Genomic DNA, 24,246 nt, shown 5'->3' with positions numbered 1-24,246 from the left:
CACCCGTGCATCCCGCAAAGGCGGAGGTGTTGCTAACATTTACGATAGCAAATTTTGATTTCCCTCCCAAAAAATACATTTTTGTCTTTTTAGTTCTAGTCATGAAATCTATGCAGCCTACTCAATCACTTTTTATAACTACTGTTTACAGGCCTCCTGGGCCATATACAGTGTTCCTCACTGAGTTCCCTGAATTCCTATTGGACCTTGTAGTCATAGCAGATAATATTCAAATTTTTGGTGATTTTAATAATCACATGGAAATGTCCACAGACCCACTCCAAAAGGCTTTCAGAGCCATCATCGACTCAGAGCCATCATCGACGCTGGACCTAGTTTTGTCCCATGGAATAAATGTTGTGGATCTTAATGTTTTTCCTCATAATCCTGGACTATCGGACCACCATTTTATTACGTTTAGAATTGCAACAAATAATCTGCTCAGACCCCAACCAAGGAGCATCAAAAGTCGTGCTATAAATTCTCAGACAACACAAAGAGTCCTTGATGCCCTTCCAGACTCCCTCTGCCTACCCAAGGACATCAGAGGACAAAAATCAGTTAACCACCTAACTGAGGAACTCAATTTAACCTTGCGCAATACCCTAGATGCAGTTGCACCCCTAAAAACTAAAAACATTTGTCATAAGAGACTAGCTCCCTGGTATACAGAAAATACCCGAGCTCTGAAGCAAGCTTCCAGAAAATTGGAACGGAAATGGTGCCACACCAAATTGGAAGTCTTCTGACTAGCTTGGAAAGACAGTACCGTGCAGTATCGAAGAGCCCTCACTGCTGCTCGATCATCCTATTTTTCCAACTTAATTGAAGAAAATAAGAACAATCCAAAATGTATTTTTGATACTGTCGCAAAGCTAACTAAAAAGCAGCATTCCTCAAGTGAAGATGGCTTTCACTTCAGCAGTAATAAATTCATGAACTTCTTTGAGGAAAAGATCATGATCATTAGAAAGCAAATTACGGACTCCTCTTAAATCTGCGTATTCCTCCAAAGCTCAGTTGTCCTGAGTCTGCACAACTCTGCCAGGACCTAGGATCAAGAGAGACACTCAAGTGTTTTAGTACTATATCTCTTGACACAATGATGAAAATAATCATGGCCTCTAAACCTTCAAGCTGCATACTGGACCCTATTCCAACTAAACTACTGAAAGAGCTGCTTCCTGTGCTTGGCCCTCCTACGTTGAACATAATAAACGGCTCTCTATCCACCGGATGTTTACCAAACTCACTAAAAGTGGCAGTAATAAAGCCTCTCTTGAAAAAGCCAAACCTTGACCCAGAAAATATAAAAAAACTATCGGCCTAATATCGAATCTACCATTCCTCTCAATTTTGGGGGAGAAATTATGTTGCGCAGCAACTCACTGCCTTCCTGTAGATAAACAATGTATACGAAATGCTTTAGTCTGGTTTTAGACCCCATCATAGCACTGAGACTGCAGACTGAGGCTCTGCATCTGTCCTCGTGCTCCTACACCTTAGCGCTGCTTTGATACCATCCATCACCACATTCTTTTGGAGAGATTGGAAACCCAAATTGGTCTACACGGTGAAGCCCCAAAATTGCGCTCGCTAGAAGCCTGTGTTTCAGACATAAAGATGTGGATGGCTGCTAACTTTCTACTTTTAAACTCGGACAAAACGGAGATGCTTGTTCTAGGACCCAAGAAACAAAGAGATCTTCTGTTGATTCTGACAATTAATCTTGATGGTTGTCCAGTCGTCTCTAATAAAACTGTGAAGAACCTCGGCGTTACTCTGGACCCTGATCTCTCTTTTGACGAACATATCAAGACTGTTTCAAGGACAGCTTTTTTCCATCTACGTAACATTGCAAAAATCATAAACTTTCTGTCCAAAAATGATGCAGAAAAATGTATCCATGCTTTTGTTACTTCTAGGTTAAGAACGCATGACTAAACCACTTAGCTCTACTTTCCGGCTACCCGGATAAAGCACTAAATAAACTTCAGTTAGTGCTAAATACGGCTGCTAGAAATTTGATCATATTATTCTAGTGCTAGCCTCCCTACACTGGCTTCCTGTTAAGGCAAGGGCTGATTTCAAGGTTTTACTGCTAACCTACAAAGCATTACATGGGCTTGCTCCTACCTATCTTTCCGATTTGGTCCTGCCGTACATACCTACACGTACGCTACGGTCACAAGACGCAGGCCTCCTAATTGTCCCTAGAATTTCTAAGCAAACAGCTGCAGGCAGGGCTCTCTCCTATAGAGCTCCAGTTTTATGGAATGGTCTGCCTACCCATGTGAGAGACGCAGACTCGGTCTCAACCTTTAAGTCTTTACTGAAGACTCATCTCTTCAGTGGGTCATATGATTGAGTGTAGTCTGGCCCAGGAGTGTGAAGGTGGACAGAAAGGCTCTGGAGCAACGAACTGCCCTTGCTGTCTCTGTCTGGCCGGTTCCCTTCTCTCCCCTGGGATTCTCTGCCTCTAACCCTATTACAGGGGCTGAGTCACTGGCTTACTGGTGCTCTTTCATGCCGTCCCTAGGAGGGGTGGGTCACTTGAGTGGGTTGAGTCACTGACGTGATCTTCCTGTCTGGGTTGGCGCCCCCCCCCTTGGGTTGTGCCGTGGTGGAGATCTTTGGGGGCTATACTTGGCCTTGTCTCAGGATGGTAAGTTGGTGGTTAAAGATATCCCTCTAGTGGTGTGGGGGCTGTGCTTTGGCAATGTGGGTGGGGTTATATCCTTCCTGTTTTGCCCTGTCTGGGGGTATCATCGGATGGGGCCACAGTGTCTCCTGACCCCTCCTGTCTCAGCCCCCAGTATTTATGCTGCAATAGTTTGTGTCGGGGGACTAGGGTCAGTTTGTTATATCTGGAGTACTTCTCCTGTCTTATCCAGTGTCCTGTGTGAATTTAAGTATGCTCTCTCTAATTCTCTCTTTCTTTCTCTCTCTCGGAGGACCTGAGCCCTAGGACCATGCCTCAGGACAATGCCTCCTACCTGGCATGATGACTCCTTGCTGTCCCCAGTCCACCTGGCCGTGCTGCTGCTCCAGTTTGAACTGTTCTGCCTGTGGCTATGGAACCCTGACCTGTTCACCGGACCTGCTACCTGCCCCAGACCTGCTGTTTTCAACTCTCTAGAGACAGCAGGAGCAGTAGAGATACTCCTAATGATCGGCTCTGAAAAGCCAACTGACATTTAATCCTGAGGTGCTGACTTGCTGCTCCCTCGACAACTACTGTGATTATTATTATTTGACCATGCTGGTCATTTATGAACATTTGAACATCTTGGCCATGTTCTGTTATAATCTCCACCCGGCACAGCCAGAAGAGGACTGGCGACCCTTCATAGCCTGGTTCCTCTCTAGGTTTCTTCCTAGGTTTTGGCCTTTCTAGGGAGTTTTTCCTAGCCACCGTGCTTCTCCACCTGCATTGCTTGCTGTTTGGGGTTTTAGGCTGTGTTTCTGTACAGCACTTTGAGATTTCAGCTGATGTACGAAGGGCTATATAAATAAATCTGATTTGATTTGATATTAGTTCATTGTAGTATACTGTAAACGAACAGTATCCTTTCAGTTGAGTGTACTAGGCTTTGCCTGTCTACCATAAATTGATGCTGTTGCTATGCACCCTCTTGCTCGCTTGTTAGCGTAACAAATGACTAGCTAGACATTTTACTACTTCAAGTTTGTTATTAAATTCAATCTGGAGTGCCAGAGTGTACTCGTTGTCAGATTGTCCGTTATTACATTCAGAGCGCACAGACACTCTGGCGGAGGAGTAGGGTTGATCCAATCAGGAAGTGAAGCATCCAAGCTAATTGGCTTACTTCCACACACAAATGAGAGAACACCTCACTCCAACCATTTGAATCGCCCTTGTAGAACTGGTTAGGCTGTTTTCATGTTATCCAGAATGTTGGTGACGGTAACTGTGCTGCGGGCAACAATTTAATTATGCTTTTTTTTTTTTGCTGATGTTTACTGACACCAGACATATTCAACTGGTGTTGAGCTTTCGTAAATTAATCAGTTATTCTGTGCTCTGGCAGAAGTACACTCAAATGAGAATGCTCTGAAATCGGAGTAGTTAGCCAGAGCAAATTTACGAACACACGACTATACCACTTAGCTAAACTAAGAATGACGGAATAATCAAGTCAATAAACGTTGGGTAGTTAGATAGCATATAGTTAATACACTGGCAAGTTCGATGTATTAATAGCCAACTTGTAACGGCGTTCTTCGTTTGTTGAAAGAGAGTCGGACCGAAATGCAGCGTGGTGGTTACTCATGATCTTTAATGAAGGAAAAGTGACGATACATGAAATAACTAATAAATACAAAAACAACAAACGGAACGTGAAACTTATTACAGCCTATCTGGTGAAACTACACAGAGACAGGAACAATCACCCACGAAAGACAAAGCGAACTCAGGCTACCTAAATACGGTTCCCAATCAGAGGCAACGAGAAGCACCTGACTCTGATCAAGAACCGCCTCAGACAGCCAAGCCTAACTAGACACACCCCTAAACCTAGCAATCCCAAATCCTATAAAACCCCAATACGAAACACAACACGTAAACCCATGTCACACCCTGGCCTGACCAAAATATATAACGAAAACACAAAACACTAAGACCAAGGCGTGACAGAACCCCCCCCCCCCCCAAGGTGCGGACTCCCGGACGCACCTCAAAACCATAGGGAGGGTCCGGGTGGCCGTCTGTCATTGGTGGCGGCTCCGGCTCGGGACGTGGACCCCACTTCATTAATGTCCTAGTTCCTCCCCTTCGCGTCCTGGGATAATCCACCCTCGCCGCCGACCATTTAATTTTTAATTTTACCTTTATTTAACCAGGCAAGTCAGTTAAGAACACATTCTTATTTTCAATGACGGCCTGGGAACAGTGGGTTAACTGCCTGTTCAGGGGCAGAACGACAGATTTTTTTGTACCTTGTCAGCTCGGGGGTTTGAACTCGCAACCTTCCGGTTACTAGTCCAACGTTACTAGTCCAACGTTACTAGTCCAACGCTCTAACCACTAGGCTACGCTGCCGCCCCTATTAGACCATGGCCTAATAGTCCTCACCCAGAACCCCACAGAACTAAGGAGCAGCTCGTGACTGAGGGGCATCTCGGGACTGAGGGACAGCTTGGGACTGAGGGGCAGCTCGGGACTGAGGGGCAGCTCGGGACTGAGGGGCAGCTCGGGACAGAGGGGCAGCCCGGAACTGAGGGGAAGCCCAGTACTGAGAGGAAGCCCAGTGCTGAGAGGAAGCCCAGTACTGAGATGAAGCTCAGGTAGGTGGTAGGCTCCGGTAGATCCTGGCTGGCTGGCGGATCTGGAAGATTCAGATTGACTAGCAGATCTGGAAGATTCTGGTTGACTGGCGGATCTAGCTGCTCTATGCAGACTGACAGCTCTGACTGCTCCATGCAGGCTGACAGCTCCTTGCAGACTGGCAGCTCTTTGCAGACTGACAGCTCTGACTGCTCCATGCAGGCTGACAGCTCCTTGCAGACTGACAGCTCCTTGCAGACTGACAACTCTCTGCAGACTGGCAGCTCCTTGCATGGAGCAGTCAGAGATGTCAGTCTGCTCCATGCAGGCTGACAGCTCCTTGCAGACTGGCAGCTCCTTGCAGACTGGCAGCTCCTTGCAGACTGGCAGCTCCTTGCAGACTGGCAGCTCCTTGCAGACTGGCAGCTCCTTGCAGACTGGCAGCTCTGGCTGCTTCATGCAGATTGACAGCTCTGACTGCTCCATGCAGGCTGACAGCTCCTTGCAGACTGGCAACTCCTTGCAGACTGGTAACTCCTTGCAGGCTGACAGCTCCTTGCAGACTGGCAGCTCCTTGCAGACTGACAGCTCTGACTGCTCCATGCAGGCTGACAGCTCCTTGCAGACTGGCAGCTCCTTGCAGACTGGCAGCTCCTTGCAGACTGGCAGCTCCTTGCAGACTGGCAGCTCCTTGCAGACTGACAGCTCCTTGCAGACTGACAGCTCCTTGCAGACTGACAGCTCTGACTGCTCCATGCAGGCTGACAGCTCCTTGCAGACTGGCAGCTCCTTGCAGACTGACAGCTCTGGCTGCTTCATGCAGACTGACAGCTCCTTGCAGACTTACAGCTCCTTGCAGACTGACCGCTCCTTGCAGACTGACCGCTCCTTGCAGACTGACAGCTCTGACTGCTCCATGCAGGCTGACAGCTCCTTGCAGACTGACAGCTCAGGCTGCTTCAAACAGGCAGGAGGCTCCGGCAGCGCTGTAGAGAAGAAAGGCTCTGATAGCGCTGAACAGGCGGGAGACTCCGACAGCACAGGAAAGGAGGAAAACGCTGGCTGCACTGAACAGACAGGAGACTCCGACAGCGCAGGAGGGAAGGAAGGCTCTGGCTGTGCTGAACAGGCGGGAGACTCCGACAGAGCAGGAGAGGCGAGGCGCACTGTAGGCCTGATGCGTGGTGCGGGCACTGGTGATACTGGAGCGAGGACACGCACAGGAAGCCTGGTGCGGGGAGCTGCTACCGGAGGACTGGTGTGTGCAGGAGGCCTGGTGCGTGAGGCTGGCACCAACCTCACCAGCCGACTAACACGCACCTCAGGACGAGTATGGAGCGCTAACTCAGGTGCCATCAAATCCCCGACACGATCCGTCGGACGAATATGATATCTATAGCACCAAGCTAGCAACTCCCTCATTACTCTCCACTCCACTTTCCCCATTAACTCCTTCACAGTCTCTGCTTCGCTCACCTCTAACACCGGCTCTGGTTCTGGTCTCCTCCTTGGCTCCTCACGATAAACAGGGAGAGTTGGCTCAGGTCTGACACCTGACTCATCCACTCTCCCTCTGAGCCCCCCCAAATATATTTTTTGGGGTGACTTTCGGGTTTCGCTCTGCGCCGCCGTGTTTTCCTTTTCGACTCCATTCGCCTATAGCCTTCTTCGCACTGCTCCAGCGAATCCCATGCGGGCTCCTGCACTCTCTCTGGGTCGGCCGCCCACCTGTCGATTTCTTCCCACGTCGTATACTCCATGCCATTGCTGTCCATAACGTCCTCCCATGTCCATTCCTCCTTTCGCTTTTCCTGCGGTCGCTGCCTGTAACCACGCCGCTCGGTCCGTGTGTGGTGGGTGATTCTGTAACGGCGTTCTTCGTTTGTTGAAAGAGAGTCGGACCGAAATGCAGCGTGGTGGTTACTCATGATCTTTAATGAAGGAAAAGTGACGATACATGAAATAACTAAATAAATACAAAAAACAACAAACGGAACGTGAAACCTAATACAGCCTATCTGGTGACACTACACAGAGACAGGAACAATCACCCACGAAAGACAAAGCGAACTCAGGCTACCTAAATACGGTTCCCAATCAGAGGCAACGAGAAGCACCTGACTCTGATCAAGAACCGCCTCAGGCAGCCAAGCCTAACTAGACACACCCCTAAACCTAGCAATCCCAAATCCTATAAAACCCCAATACGAAACACAACACGTAAACCCATGTCACACCCTGGCCTGACCAAAATATATAACGAAAACACAAAACACTAAGACCAAGGCGTGACACAACTAAGTTAGATAGCTAGCTAACATACCGGTACTTACTGTTGTAATGATAGCGTAGCTTACAAATTGTCAGCCAAAATAACGTAGAATGTAACTTATTTGAAAAGTCATTACTTTATGACATTGCTCAACATTTTCTTAACATTTGTCATAATTAGTTAAAGCAATGAATTTGTGTCCCCTCTCGTTGGACCCTCGGCTACATATTTTCCACCAATTTTTTCAAATCTGAAAACGTAAAGCAACGCTTATTTAAAAAAAAAAAGATTTGCATTATGGGCCCTAAAAGCACCGAAATAGTGTCCACTGCTTGTATACGTCATATTTTTAGTACGAAATCGGATAACTTTTGAACATACTAACTATGTCCATGCTATGACCAATAAGCAATACTATACACTCAAGTTACGTCGCAAATAGTACGGTTAGTATGAGTATTCTAACACAGCTCTTGGTCAAATGTACACATCGGCCATGGTAGGCCGCTAGTCGATGAAGTAGCCCCATCCCTTGTCAATCAGAGAGCCTACCTCTTGGGCTCTGCTGAAAAAAATGACTCAATTTCGTATTATACACGCAGGTAGAGTCACCTTGGTGTTTGCAGTAAAAGTCGGTGTCAGACAATTGACTATGGATTTCTCCATCATTATCAAATCTATTCATGCCTCTATCACAATTCTTGAAGATAAGGTTGGAATGAAGTATGTCTCTTTGTATGTTGCTGCAGTTGGAAACATATTTTTTGTCATTAACAACAAGTAATGTATCAACATCTCTCTCCACTAGTTTGCAAAAACATGTTAATAGCTTAGTTATTTACAGGGGGGTAGACTGTCCTATTGTTATAATGAAAACAAACATTCATGAAATGCAGGCCACATAGCACATAAGTGTTGGAAATATACAGTGGAACAGATTGATGACTGAACTGGGCATTTCCAAAGCTAACCAAAGGAAACAGGATGTAGTGAGAACATGAAAAGCTATGACATTAGAACTGAAAGCTGGCATGTCAGATAAGCACTTTACTCCTAACAAACATATATTTCCATTCTGCTGAAAGACAACCATTTAAAAGCTTTAACTGAGTTACAGTTCACATAAGGAAATCAGTCAATTTGAAATAAATCCATTAGGCCTTAATCTACGGACTGGGAATGCAGATATGCATTTGTTGGTAGGGTAGTGGATCAGAAAAACAGTCCGTATCTGGTGTGACCACCATTTGCCTCATGCAGCACGACACATCTCCTTCACATAGAGTTGATCAAGGTTGTTGTTTGTGGCCTGTGGAATGTTGTTCCACTCCTCTTCAATGGCTGTGAGAAGTTACTGGATATTGACAGGAGCTGGAACACGCTGTTGTGGATCCAAAGCATCCCAAACATGCTCAATGGGTGACCCCAAACATGCTCAATGGGTGACCCCAAACAGGCTCAATGGGTGACCCCAAACAGGCTCAATGGGTGACCCCAAACATGCTCAATGGGTGACCCCAAACAGGCTGAATGGGTGACCCCAAACAGGCTCAATGGGTGACCCCAAACAGGCTCAATGGGTGACCCCAAACATGCTCAATGGGTGACCCCAAACAGGCTCAATGGGTGACCCCAAACATCCTCAATGGGTGACCCCAAACAGGCTCAATGGGTGACCCTAAACATGCTCAATGGGTGACCCCAAACATTCTCAATGGGTGACCCCAAACATCCTCAATGGGTGACCCTAAACATGCTCAATGGGTGAACCCAAACATGCTCAATGGGTGACATGTTTGGTGAGTATGTAGTTTTTCCCCTTGCTCAGCAAGGGCCGCGGCTTTTGTGGAGCGATGGGTAACGAGCCCATGTAGGGGCGAGGAGAGGGACGGAAGCAAAACTGTTACACAGTGCAATTAATGTATTGTTTCGTGTTGTGTTGTGTAGTGGCTTTGCTGGCATGCATCCCACTTATTTTAGGTTTTGCCCCACCAAGATTTACATGCTAAAATCGCCACTGGGTGTGACCACCATTTGCCTCATGCAGTGAGACACATCTCCTTTGCGTAGAGTTGATCAAGGCTGTTGATTGTGGCCTGTGGAATGTTGTCCCACTCCTCTTCAATGGCTGTGCGAATTTCCTGTATATGTAGGCAGGAACTGGAACACGCTGTTGTACACGTCGATCCAGAGCATCCCAAACATGCTCAATGGGTGACATGTCTGATGAGTACGCAGGCCATGGAAGAACTGGGACAGTTTCTGCTTTCTCTGAATTGTGTACAGATCCTTGCGACATGGGGCCGTGCATTATCATGCTGAAACATGAGGTGATGGCGGCAGATGAATGGCATGACAATGGGTCTCAGGATCTCGTCATGGTATCTCTGTGCATTTTTTTATTTTTTATTTAATATTACCTTTATTTAACTAGGCAAGTCAGTTAAGAACAAATTCTTATTTTCAATGACGGCCTAGGAACAGTGGGCTAACTGCCTGTTCAGGGGCAGAACGACAAATTTGTACCTTGTCAGCTTTTTTGTTCAGTGTAGTTAAGTTAATGTGAGTTTTGGGTCCGATAAAATGTGACTGCCACGGCATGCAGCAAGTTTCCTTGGGTGAAGTGTGTTATGGTCTTGAATCTGATGTATCATCATCTTCATTGTACTCATGGTGGCCAAGGACATGACCTTTGACCCTCACTTATGTCCCGCGTTTTGACCTTTTGTACAGTCTGTGACTGAAAAGTGAAAAGTGAAAAGAGCGTATTAGTTAGTATGTCCAAAAGTTCTCATTTATGAAGATATTCCATTTTTGGGACAAACGCTTCCTGCACGGGAAGACAGGACACTGCTGTAAACACAAATGTAGTTCTCTCTTTAGCAACACACATTCAGAGTCAATATTGATAGAGCCCAACCTGATTTGAGCCCCACCTGTTTAGCAAAAAAAATAAAAAGATATATATATTTGAAAAAAAAACACACTTTTTTGTTGCCTGTTTTGCATGTTATTTTGGCATTAATACGTGTCACATATCAGTTTGCAAACAATGTAATAAAGTGAATCATTGATTTAATAAAGCCGCATACAAACATGGTCTCTTTTTGTCACGATCGTCGTAAGGAACGGACCAAAATGCAGCGTGGTATGTGTTCATGATGAAGTTTTTAATAAAAGAAAGCACTGAACAACTGAATACAAACTATACAAAAACAATAAACGACCGTGACGCTATAATGAGAACTGTGGTGGACACAAGCAACTAACATAGACAATCACCCAACAAACAAACAGTGAAACCCAGGCTACCTAAGTATGATTCTCAATCAGAGACAACTAATGACACCTGCCTCTGATTGAGAACCATACTAGGAAATAAAGGTCAGAACGTGACACTTTTTTGTTTTGTAAGGCAGCTCCAAAATGCAGGTGTTTCAGCCTAGCTCAGTGCTTTCTGTGGTGGTGGGGCAAACCAACAGAAAATATGGAGAGTAGGGGTTGGTAATGTTCTAGTTGTGCCGTGATTGGCTCAGTGGTCTGTCACTCATGGGGACACTACGTCACAGCAAAATCTACAGGTAGAGCTCGAGAATTCAAGCCCCTTGACTGCTACCATAGAGTTACATTAAAAGTGCCCATCCAAGAAGGCTCAAGGTCATTAGCCACAGATAAAATTACGTCAAATCACGTTATATCTACAGGCAGCTTTGATTGGACTGATCTTGTCAACATTATACTTTCAAAATCTTAGCTAGCAAGTTAGCAGTTATCATCATGAATCAACCCGACAATCTACTGACAAATCCTTTTCAAACCTTGTCATATGAAGAGAAATAATAGATTAAATGTATCGGTGCTCATCGGCCATTGGACATAAACATTACACAACAAGTTGGAAATCGGAAATTCAATGAGTGGTTTGGAAAGAACCAGTGGCTAACTGCAAACGTTGCAAAGCAATCACTAGTCTGCTATTCAGTAGTGTGGGTGTGTGGTCCAACTTTGGGTTTAAGGGTCTCTTTTCCAAGCTTAAAAAGGATAAAACATTCAACATCATGGGCCAGAAAAGTTTGAATACATTGGCCATGCTGTCAATCTATCATGACTTCTGCCGCATTCAAAACAACTGGAAACTCGGAACTGGGAAATCTCAGACTTCAGTGAGTTCAACACAACTGGGAACTGAAAAACGAGCTCCGCCTGCGTTTTGAACGGTCAAGTCGGGAACTCAAGCCTCTTTCTAGAGTTCCAGCCTGAAGATCACTGACGTCATGATTCAACCTTGTTTTTTTTCAAAGTTCCCAGTAGTCTTGAAAGCACCATAAATCCAGAGAATGCCAGACATTGAATACAAAGTTTGATGACAAAATTTGCCCAAGAAGGACCGCCGGGCCACCTTCCTGTTCAAGTGAACACAGCACAACAAGGTGAGTCCAAAAATGTCTTGCATCCTCCTGCATAAATTACTGTGGTGTAAAGTACTTAAGTGAAAAATACTTTAAGGTACTACTTAAGTAGCTTTTTGGGGTATTTTTACTTTACTTTACTATTTATATTTTAGACAACTTTTACTTTTAATTCACTACATTTCTAAAGAAAATAATGTACTTTGTACTCCATACATTTCCCCTAACACCCAAAGTACTCATTACATTTTGAATGCTTAACAGGACCAGTTCACGTAATTATCAAGAGAACATCCCTGGTCATCCCTACTGCCTCTGATCTGGTGGACTCACTAAACAGAGAACATCCCTGGTCATCCCTACTGCCTCTGATCTGGTGGACTCACTAAACAGAGAACATGCCTGGTTATCCTTACTGCCTCTGATCTGGTGGACTCACTAAACAGAGAACATCCCTGGTCATCCCTACTGCCTCTGATCTGGTGGACTCACTAAACAGAGAACATCCCTGGTCATCCCTATTGCCTCTGATCTGGTGGACTCACTAAACACACATGGTTAGTTTGAAATGATGTCTGAGTGTTGTAGCGTGGCCCTGGCTATCTGTAAATAAAATAAAAACATTAAAATTATGCCGTCTGGTTTACTTAATATGAGCAATTTGAAATTATTTATACTTTTACTTTTGATACTTAAGTATATTTAAAACCAAATAGTTTTATTCAAGTTGTATTTTACTGGGTGACTTTTACTTGAGTAATTTTCTACTAAGGTATCTTTACTTTAATGGAAATTGGGTACTTTTTCCACCACTGATAAATTATGTATTATGCCAGGGAGATATGTATGCTGTAGCTAAGTAATACTAAGTGTATGATGTGTAGTAAGCTGTTAGTAGCCCGTGTGCCTCACTCTAATAATGTGGTCCCTTTCCCCCTATTAACTGAGCCTACTGTTCTGACTTGGTGGTGCACATGTAGCCTATAGCCAATTTTAGAGAAATGTAAACATCAAATATTGTAATAGCTTTCATTGTCTGCTTATATGCCCCATTTATTTATCCTGTGGTTCTGAATTGATGTACAGGGAGAACACTGTAAGAACAGCCTGTGTTCTGAATTCTGTCGCTGTACATTTCAAAAAGTGCTGAACAAATAGTTATATTGACTACGTCTGTCCTAGCTCGCTTTTTCATGTCTTAATTGAAATTACGGATTGCCTCTTATCTGCCAGTGGAAAGTGGCCAGTGGAAATCACATTTGTTTAAGCAAGTCAGCCATTTCAGCATAGTTTTTTTTTAAAGGCAGTAAATGAGGCTGAATGAAATGTTTCGCTGCCAGACAAAGCTCCGCTGATAGCCAGGTGTAGCAGTGGTAAGATATTGGGACAGCTTTATGTAGGCCCACAGTTTGTGGGCACCGTTTGTCACCGTTATAGTACAATTAATGTATTGTTTAGTATTGTGTTGTGAGTTTACATGCTAAATTCGCCAAATGATTACTGTCAATCTGAGTTAATACAGTACATGCATTTTGTTCAGGTGTGTTACCTATCATTTCAATTCCATGAACAATAGCTTGCGTGCCGGAGACATCGGACACCCCATGGTTTCTGGGAAAAGAAACAGGCGCACTGTATTTAGAACTGTGTTGAGACGGATTCTGGCTCTGCTCTCTACATCCTGATGCAGGGAAATCCCACATCCCACTGACCTGAGCAAGAGAGAGGGAGAGAAAGAGAGAGAGAGAGAGAGAGAGAGAGATGTGTGTGGTTGTGTGGTTGTGTGGTTGGATGGTTTGCTGTGGAGAGGGTGTGGATTGTTTTCACATAGTAACAGACTTCCTGTCTCTCTTGGATTCATATTGTGGCCATAACCAGTTGTGAACCACCTCCTACCAGTTATCTGAGCACTTGGCCTCCAAAGTGACGGTTTCCTCTCATTTGCCCTGTTCCATTGACACTGACCTTCCTAAAATATATTCTTATTCATGAACGCTCTTCCTTTTAATTTGACTGAGATCTGTGTACAGATGTAGGGCTATCTATTACGCTGCTGAGGCCAATAGTAATATCCCCAAAATATGATTTTTTTTTTAGGCGTGATTAATATTAGGCATAGTAGTAATCCGGGTAGGCACTAGTCCTTGATCATAACTCTCAGGTCCATTTCATTACACATAAGTAATTGGACTTCTGTAAAGGGGAGTTTTTGTTAAGAGTCCTGACACTCGGTCTAAACATTAACACACATGGTGCGTTACGGTTTTAGAATAATTCATATCAGTGATAAAAAAATAAAAAAAAAAAAAAAAGTTCCAATTGATAAACACCTTTAATGGGGTTAGGGTTTGTGTTCCCACACGGGCATATATCCATGTTACAGACGGAAGACTGAGGGACCACCGGTGGTAACTAGCATGCTCTGAACACCTGTGTGTCACTGAAAATTAGTGTCGGCTGCAACAGTGATGAAGCTGGTTAAAACGGTGTATATAAAAAAAAGTGTACATTTTGCATTATTTTTATGTGATATTAAAGTATAGGGCTTTATGTTTCTAGAACCGTATCGCAATTGAGAATAGATTCACGTTTTGATGGAGTATTTGGCTGTTTTGGCAGCCAGAGCCAGTACCTCTTAAAATAACATAAGGTTATTGAACTTTAACGGTAGGCTCTTTAAGAGTGCATCTTGGGCTAGGTAGGGACATACTATTCTACCAAGCATTTATTCAAGTCATACTGCATGCTAGGAAAGCAATGGATATGGTCAGATCTACTTAATTAATCAAGTTGGCCTTAGGCTACTGTTCGTTTACGTTAGCATACTACTCAAACGCTGTCTTTAAATGGTAGAACACGCCCTAAACCCGATGAGGCAGTCGTTTCATGAGCACTGTGCTGTAGGAATGGTGTATGTCGTAGGCAGAGCAGTGACAAGGTTGTGCGTCCCGTGTACAGTGCGTATTTTCACAGTCGCAATGGCAGACGCTTTGGGTAAAGTCCCCGACGCTGAAGTCGATCCAGAGGGAACATTTAAGTATATTTTAGTGAGGATAAAAGTAAAAGATGGAACTGAATACAAAGATATAGTGAGAGGCACAAAAAGTGCTGGGCAGTATCACAGTAAGTTTGCCTTGTTTCTTTCGTGGCTGTGGTCAGACAGCATTGCTTTGAGGCGCCCATTGCCCACGTACACCAATCCTGCTCTCATTAGCGACAATGTCCAGCTGAAGGCCTGTGTACTACATTTCTACCAGTGGCAAAATATAACCGACCTTGTTATAAATTGTTACTATGATATCTAATGCCATTTGCTAGTAAACCGAGGGCATGAAACTCAATAACATAGTAGCTTTTGAATGTGCCATTGCGCTATATAGGCTACTGTCCGCAACTGCTGGTAACCAAATACAGGATGTTGGAACATTGTCAACATGCATATATGCCTAAAGATAGCCACATAAGAGCTGATGATTACATATACAAACAGAGCTGGCCCTAGCCTTTTGCCCCCCACCTCTCTGACAAAACATTTTAGTGCCCCCCATTTCCTGCAATTCTACACGTTTTGCCTTGACTAATACCATGTTCATTTGATATCTCATTGAAAGTGACTAACAAAATCAGTAGGGGCCCCCTGGAGGTCAGGGCCCCTGGGCATGTGCCCTTCATGCCTGGTCAGCAATTCAGGCCATGATTACTACAAGTTTAGGTAGCTGGCTAGACTAACTTACCAATGAAGAAAATGTTAGCTGACATGGGCTAATTGAGTGACTGTCAGTGACTAACGTAAGAAAATATACAAGTAATTTTTTTGGTCGGGCCTTAAATGACCGCTAATGCCCAGGGCCTGTCTTGGATAGAAACATAGATGGGCCCTAGGCCTACATGAGGTGACTAATTGTACAAAAATCACTCTTGGTTGTAACTAACATTGTATGCCTTGGCCTTCATACATCACATCCCCTTCAGATTTCATGTTTATCACTTTGACTGGTTTTCAGATCATATATTTGAGAAGGTCACCCCACCAATAACGGCTTTGGGACTGGAGTGCAACTGTCTTGGAGGAGGGAAGATTGAGCACAACAGCAAAGACAAAAAACTGCGTGTTTTTGGGGAATCAACTGTAAGTGCATTTCAGCTCAATGTAAGGGCCTTCTCCCCAGAGGGGAACGGTCACCAAACAGGAGAGGAAAACATTTTCAAAACCTCCGGAAAATAACATATGCTGTGTGTGTGTCCCCCACCCCCCCCCCCATCTATTTCAGGGCTATGGCAAAGCAGATCATTCAGTGTCTGTTGAGAAGCTGAAGAGTGTCTTCAAAGACTATGAGATCACCTGGTCTGATGATAAAGAATAGATCACCTGGTACGATGCTAAAGAATAGATCACCTGGTACGATGCTAAAGAATCTATCACTTGGTCCTGGTAAAGAATATATCACCTGGTCCTGGTAAAGAATAGATCACCGGGTCCTGGTAAAGAATAGAGGGAAACTCCCCCTCTGTATATGTCTGCTAATATCTGCCTTATGGCTCAACACTCCTGTTAACAAAACAACACACATGTCACTGCAATGATTTAAAATCATAAAAATTGTAAAAACTTTTTTTTTCAGTTGCACTTTAATTTTGTACAAATTTTTTAAAATGTTTGATGATGCATAGTAGCGTGTATCTGCAACTAGCGCAGAGTTTAAATGAAAGTAAAGTAGGCCTCATCAGTCATAATGGTGGAGGCTGCGAGCCAAGCGTAAAGTCCATACCGGACGTTTCTGTGTGATATGAGAGCACAAAAACATATCCTGTTGGCCTCAGGGAGAGTGTTAGTTTGGGGAACCCTAAATACAGGCGAAGGACTGTTACGCAGGTCCTGTCCAACAGCCAGTCTTGTTCCAGAGCAATATAGCATATTCAGAAAGTGGTCAGACCACATTACAGCCTTATTCTAAAATGTATTCAATCGTTTTTTTCCCCCTCATCAATGTTGTAGAAACACCTCAAAGATGATCAATGGAAACATGATCATCAACATGTCGAGTCTCATAGCAAAGTGTCTGAATAATTATGTAAATAAAAATATTTTAAAAATTATACATTTGCAAATAGGAGTCTGAATACTTTCTGAATGCATTGTACTGTACATGTCCTCTGAAATCACAGTCCCGGGCTTTCCAGTTTCCACTATGTATTCTGAATACCGTCATCTAGGACAAGAGTTATGTAAGGACAGGCCTAAGGGGCTTCCGGCTTTGAATCTCACCACTATCTTCAACAGCGGGCCTTTAGCAGAGGGCAGTCTCACTCTTGTTAAGAACAGTGCCGGCCTAGCTTTGAATAATGTATATTCATTAAACTCAAATGTATTTATTCCATTCAGCTATGAGCTACTATCAGTTGCAGTAAGTCAGGTGGTTTAGCACAACCCCTTTGAATTCTTCTGCCCTCCGGGACCAGAATTCCTTATCCCTAACTAGAGGTATGGATGGAAACACACAGAGAGGTCCCGTAAACAAACATTGACCTCCATTAGCAGACTTTAACAGAAACAGACTGCATTTTTCAGAGGTTACAAGTGCCCATTAAAATCCCCTTCCCTCCTGTTTCTGTCCAAAGTTACCTTCAGCTTCCTGTGAGCTGATAACAAACCAGCCCTTTCTATTATCTGCTAACAGGGAGGTCACAGGTCGGTTGGTACGGACGAGGGTTCAGTCATGTTCGATTTCTCTTTTTGGAAGGGCAAGATTTTATAACACAATGGGGGTTTGTCATATGGCCATAAAAAGATCAGTCAAAAGCAATAGAAACAAAGGTTCCATGTTTCACAGTATTATTATTACAATAAAACAGTTTTTTTCTTTCTCCATCTTATGGTTTAGTCATAGTTCTATGAATGACTGCCGGGGAAAGTGGGACAGCATTCATTAAATAATACATTGTATACAGTGCAGTCAGTGTGATGGTGTTATCAGGTGTATAAAATGTATTATTTAATGACATCTGGTGGTTTAACACTCATAATGGATTGTCTTTTGTGTGTGCTTTGTCTGTGTTAATCAGTAGTTTGCACTACTTGATCACTTTTCTCCTACAGTGCATTTGGAAAGTATTCAGACCACTTGACTTTTTCCACAGTTTGTTATGTTACAGCCTTATTCTAAAGTGGATTATATTGTTTCCCCCCCCCCCATCAAGCTACACACAATACCCCATAATGACATCACAATACCCCATATTGAGAAGGAAGCAAAAACAGGTTTTTAGACATTTTGGCATATTGATAAAAATGACAAAACCTGAAATATCACATTTACATAAGTATTTCAGACCCTTTACTCAGTACTTTGTTGAAGCACCTTTGGCAGCGTCTACAGTCGTGGCCAAAAGTTTTGAGAATGACACAAATATTAATTTTCACAAAGTTTGCTGCTTCAGTGTCTTTAGATATTTTTGTCAGATGTTACTATGGAATACTGAAGTATAATTACAAGCATTTCATAAGTGTCAAAGGCTTTTATTGACAATTACATGAAGTTGATGCAAAGAGTCAATATTTGCAGTGTTGACCCTTCTTTTTCAAGACCTCTGCAATCCGCCCTGGCATGCTGTCAATTAACTTCTGGGCCACATCCTGACTGATGGCAGCCCGTTCTTGCATAATCAATGCTTGGAGTTTGTGGGGTTTTGTTTGTCCACCCGCCTCTTGAGGATTGAACACAAGTTCTCAATGGGATTAAGGTCTGGGGAGTTTCCTGGCCATGGACCCAAAATATCAATGTTTTGTTCCCCGAGCCACTTAGTTATCACTTTTGCCTTATGGCAAGGTGCTCCATCATGCTGGAAAAGGCATTGTTTGTCACCAAACTGTTCCTGGATTGGGAGAAGTTGCATTCGGAGGATGTGTTGGTACCATTCTTTATTCATGGCTGTGTTCTTAGGCAAAATTGTGAGTGAGCCCCTTGGCTGAGAAGCAACCCCACACATTTATGGTCTCAGGATGCTTTACTGTTGGCATGACACAGGACTGATGGTAGCGCTCACCTTGTCTTCTCTGGACAAGCTTTTTTCCGGATGCCCCAAACAATCGGAAAAGGGATTCATCAGAGAAAATGACTATACCCCAGTCCTCAGCAGTCCAATCCCTGTACCTTTGCAGAATATCAGTCTGTCCCTGATGTTTTTCTTGGAGAGAAGTGGCTTCTTTGCTGCCCTTCTTGACACCAGGCCATCCTCCAAAAGTATTTGCCTCACTGTGCGTGCAGATGCACTCACACCTGCCTGCTGCCATTCCTGAGCAAGCTCTGTACTGGTGGTGCCCCGATCCTGCAGCTGAATCAACTTTAGGAGACGGTCCTGGCGCTTGCTGGACTTTCTTGGGGGCCCTGAAGCCTTCTTCACAACAATTGAACTGCTCTCCTTGAAGTTCTTGATGATCCGATAAATGGTTGATTTAGGTGCAATCTTACTGGCAGCAATATCCTTGCCTGTGAGGCCGTTTTTGTGCAAAGCAATGATGATGGCACGTGTTTCCTTGCAGGTAACCATGATTGACAGAGGAAGAACAATGATTCCAAGCACCACCCTCCCTTTGAAGCATTCCAGTCTTGTATTCGATCTCAATGAAAAAGACAGACTGATCTCCAGCCTTGTCCTCGTCAATACTCACACCTGTGTTAACGAGAGAATCACTGACATGATGTCAGATCGTCCTTTTGTGGCAGTGCTGTTCATTTGCATGGCAAAGAGGGACTTTTCAATTAATTGCAATTCATCTGATCACTCTTCATAACATTCTGGAGTATATACAAATTGCCATCATACAAATTGAGGCAGCAGACTTTGTGGAAATTAATATTTGTGTCATTCTCAACTTTTGGCCACGACTGTACAGCCTTGAGTCTTCTTTTGCGTATGGCGCTACAAGCTTGGCACACCTGTATTTAGGGAGTTTCTCCCATTCTTCTCTGCAAATCCTATTAGGCTCTGTCAGGTTGGATCAGGAGCGTCGCTGCACAGCTATTTTCAGGTCTCTCCAGAAATGTTTTACTGGGTTCAAGTCCGGGCTCTTGGTTGTGCGCTTAGGGCCGTTGTCCCGTTGGAAGGTGAACCTTCGCCCCCAGTCTGAGGTCCTGAGTGCTCTGTAGCACATTTTCATCAAGGCTCTCTCTGTACTTTGCTCTGTTCATCTTTCCCTCAATCCTGCTTATTGTCCCAGTCCATGTCGCTGAAAAGTTTGGTTTCATTAGGCCAGAGAATCTTGTTTCTCATGGTCTGAGAGTCTTTCGGTGCCTTTTGGCAAACTCTAAGCAGGCTGTCATGCGCTTTTTACTGATAAGTAGGGCGGCCGGTGGCCTAGTGGTTAGAGCATTGGACTAGTAACCGAAAGGTTGCAAGATTGAATCCCCGAGCTGACAAGGTAAAAATCTGTCGTTCTGCCCCTGAACAAGGCAGTTAACCCACTGTTCCTAGGTCATAATTGAAAATAAGAATTTGTTCTTAACTGACTTGCCTAATTAAATAAAGATAAAATAAACAAAATAAGTGGCTTCTGTCTAGCCACTACCATAAAGGCCTGATTGGTGGAGCGCTGCAGAGATGGTTTTCCTTCTGGAAGGTTCTCCCATCTCCACAGAGGAACCCTGGAGCTCTTTCAGAGTGACCATCGAGTTCTTGGTCACCTCCCTGACCAAGGCCCTTCACCCCTGATTGCTCAGTTTGGCCGGTCGGCCAGCTCTAGAAAGAGTCTTGGTGGTTCCAAGCTTCTTCCATTTAAGAATGGAGGAGACCACTATGTTCTTGGGGACCTTCAATACTGTCAAAATGTTTTGGTATCCTTCCCCAGATATGTGCCTCGACACAATCCTGTCTCGATGCTCTACGGACAATTCCTTCGACTTCATGGCTTAGTTTTTGCCCTCACAAGCTCTGTCAACTATGGGACCTTATATAGACAGGTGTGTGCCTTTCCAAATTGTATCCAATCAATTGAATTTACCACAGGTGGACTCCAATCAAGTTGTAGAAACATCTCAAGGATGATCATTGTAAACAGGATGCACCTGAGCTCTATTTCAAGTCTCATAACAAAGGGTCTGAATACTTATAAGGTATTTCTGTTTTCAATTTAGAATAAATTAGCAAAAAATTCAGAAAAACTGTTTTCCCTTTGTCATTATGGGGTAATGTATGTAGATTTAATCAATTTTAGAAAAAGGCTGTAATGTAACAAAAATGTGGAAAAAGTCAAGGGGTCTGAATACTTTCCCGAATGCACTATACGTGTATTTTAAATCAGAAGGGAACGGGGTAGTATGGGTACAGATCACAATGTTGTGAATACATGGAGATGTATGTTCTGCTGTTTGTTGTCCATAGACCCTCCAGGACCAACATCGAGTCCCAAGAACAAGGTCCCTGCTGAGTCAGGGGCCACTTTTCCATTCTCTCTCTCTTCCTCGGACAAGAACATAACACATGTATCATGTCTTGTCACCAAAATGTCTCGTTTTTAGTCACACACAGCAATCCCCGAAGGTCTTATAACAGGAAATAATCAAATAGAATAGAATAGAAAAGGATGGATAAATCATTTGAACACTCTTGTTCAAAAAGAATGGGACACACACACACAACAATACATTAAGCACTGAAGACAAATGAAAGATTTTGAATGACCAACAGGCCTAGCTAACTACTGTGGAAGCCATAGGTTCACTGTAATACTTTTATTACATTAACAAGGCCCATAAGTGAGGGTGCATGTTAATTGACTCCCGTTTCCTAAACAAGAAGTTGTAGTTCCTTCCTGTAAAGGGACACATCAGATTTACTGGAACAAAGGAAACACCACAGGGAGGTGGTTTACCTTACTGCCAGATGTTATCATCAGAACGACTAGACCTACATGAAGTCTTTACACTTCAGAAAACATCTAATCAAGTCATGAAAATCAGTGCATCCCACTCAGCCATCGACAGCTAAAACATGTCACTATGACTTGAAAATGCAAGACGCCAATCGAAGACATCGTGCTGAATAGGACCCTGGAAATATCTTTGAAAAGTTATATTTTAGGGAAATATTTTAGGATTTAATGATTGATGTCTGCCTGTGATATGTCCCCCCCCCCTTTTCTTTGCTAATTGAGGACATTACTTACCTACTTACTGGAAACACTGCCCATGTAAAAACAGAGACAATTATATCTTCAATGGAATTCCTTCTATTGTTCTCTCCCCCATCCCTAGAGTAATCATAGCCTCACTCTTCCACTCACTTTCGGGAAGACGAGATATAAAATATACTAGATTTGTCACTTCATTGAGGGCACAGAAATGTAATCTACATTCCGGAAACAGCTTTTATGTATTGCAATGCTTTGTAGTCAGTGCTTGACTTGGGACTGAAAAAAGGTGCCGGTACTCATTCCGGGTGCTGTTACTGTTTATATTTAGGTTCAGGAGCTCCACAATACTTCTGAGTGAATATTCTAGAATAGGAACAGGTTCTCAGGCAGTAGAACATTTGAGGTTCCCGGCACTCTGCTTCGGTGAGCTCCTGCCCAAGTCAAGCACTGTATTCTTCATGTGCAGTCGCAAAAACCATCAAGCGCTATGATGAAACTGGCTATCATGAGGACCGCCACAGATAAGGAAGACCAGAGTTACCTCTGCTGGAGGGGTAAGTTACCAGCCTTGCAGACACATCTCAACATCAACTGTTCAGAGGAGACTGCATGAATCAGGCCTTCATGGTCAAATTGCTGCAAAGAAGCCATTACTAAAGGACACCATTAAGAAGAAGAGACTTGTTTGGGACAAAAATCACAAGCAATGGACATTAGACCTGTGGAAATCTGTCCTTTGGTCTGATGAGTCAAAATTGTAGATTTTTGGTTCCAACCATCGTATCTTTGTCAGACACAGAGTAGGTGAACAGATGATCTCCGCATGTGTGGTTCCCACCGTGAAGCATGGAGGAGGAGGTGTGATGGTGCTTTGCTGGTGACACTCTCTGTGATTTATTTAGAATTCAAGGCACACTTAACCAGCATGGCTCCCACAGCATTCTGCATCGATACGCCGTCACATCTGGTTTGTGCTTAGTGGGACTATCATTTGTTTTTCAACAGGACAATGACCCAATACACCTCCAGGCTGTGTAAGGGCTATTTGACCAAGAAGGAGAGTGATGGAGTGCTGCATCAGATGACCTGGCCTCCACAATCACCCGACCTCAATCCAATTGAGATGGCAGAGTGAAGGAAAAGCAGCCAACAAGTGCAGTTCACAGGAAGCTGCCTTCCTGAACCCTCCTGTCTCAGCCTCCAGTATTTATGCTGCAGTAGTTTATGTGTCGGGGGGCTAGGGTCAGTTTGTTATATCTAGAGTACTTCTCCTGTCCTATTCGGTGTCCTGTGTGAATTTAAGTGTGCTCTCTCTAATGCTCTCTTTCTCTCTATCTTTCTCTCTCTCGGAGGACCTGAGCCCTAGGACCATGCCTCAGGACTACCTGACATGATGACTCCTTGCTGTTCCCAGTCCACCTGGCCGTGCTGCTGCTCCAGTTTCAACTGTTCTGCCTTATTATTATTGGACCATGCTGGTCATTTATGAACATTTGAACATCTTGGCCATGTTCTGTTATAATCTCCACCCGGCACAGCCAGAAGAGGACTGGCCACCCCACATAGCCTGGTTCCTCTCTAGGTTTCTTCCTAGGTTTGGGCCTTTCTAGGGAGTTTTTCCTAGCCACCGTGCTTCTACACCTGCATTGCTTGCTGTTTGGGGTTTTAGGCTGGGTTTCTGTACAGCAGTTTGAGATATCAGCTGATGTACGAAGGGCTATATAAATAAATTTGATTTGATTTTGATTTGATTTGATCTTTGGATAGAAACAGGAGGAATGGGGAATTTTATGGGCACTGGTAACCTCTAAAAAAATGCTGTCAGTTTCTGTTGAAGTCTGCTAATGGGGGTCAATGTTTGTTTACGGGAACCCTTGAACTAGTAGGTGTGTCCAAACTTTTGAGTGGTACTGTATATACAGTGCCTTTGGAAAGTATTCAGATCCCTTGATTTTTTCCACATTTTGTTATGTTGGATAAATGGATAAAATAAACCAAAATAATCAGCAATCTACACATTATACCTCATAATAACAAGGTGAACAATGCTTTTTAGATATTTTTCCAAATGTATAAAAAACAAAAACAAAACAGAAATACCTTATTTACATAAGTATTCAGACCCTGAATTGAGCTCAGGTTCATC

At 43.8% G+C, this 24,246-nt stretch overlaps 1 protein-coding gene across 1 annotated transcript; it reads left to right on the top strand.

Annotated features, from left to right (window-relative positions):
* The first annotated feature begins 14,646 nt into the window (after nucleotides 1-14,646).
* Nucleotides 14,647-16,858, top strand: si:dkey-51e6.1 (Ocnus domain-containing protein). The gene is made up of 3 exons (XM_020475487.2): nucleotides 14,647-15,094; nucleotides 15,976-16,100; nucleotides 16,243-16,858. Exons 1-3 carry the CDS (start codon nucleotides 14,818-14,820, stop codon nucleotides 16,333-16,335), a joined length of 495 nt encoding a protein of 164 aa, XP_020331076.2. The 5' UTR covers nucleotides 14,647-14,817; the 3' UTR covers nucleotides 16,336-16,858.
* Nucleotides 16,859-24,246: the final 7,388 nt, after the last annotated feature.

The sequence above is a fragment of the Oncorhynchus kisutch genome, linkage group LG13 (genome assembly GCF_002021735.2).
Source record: "Oncorhynchus kisutch isolate 150728-3 linkage group LG13, Okis_V2, whole genome shotgun sequence".
NCBI classification, from domain to species: Eukaryota; Metazoa; Chordata; class Actinopteri; order Salmoniformes; family Salmonidae; genus Oncorhynchus; species Oncorhynchus kisutch.
The sequence above is the reverse complement of the archived record's forward strand: the minus strand, read 5'-3'. Positions and strand labels throughout refer to the sequence as shown.

Excerpts from the sequence above, each read along its gene's own strand:
- si:dkey-51e6.1 (XM_020475487.2), top strand. The coding sequence starts at position 14,818 with ATGGTAGAACACGCCCTAAACCCGATGAGGCAGTCGTTTCATGAGCAC. Across the intron at positions 15,095-15,975 it reads AAGTGCTGGGCAGTATCACA|ATCATATATTTGAGAAGGTC; the intron begins GTAAGTTTGCCT and ends ACTGGTTTTCAG. Across the intron at positions 16,101-16,242 it reads GTGTTTTTGGGGAATCAACT|GGCTATGGCAAAGCAGATCA; the intron begins GTAAGTGCATTT and ends CATCTATTTCAG.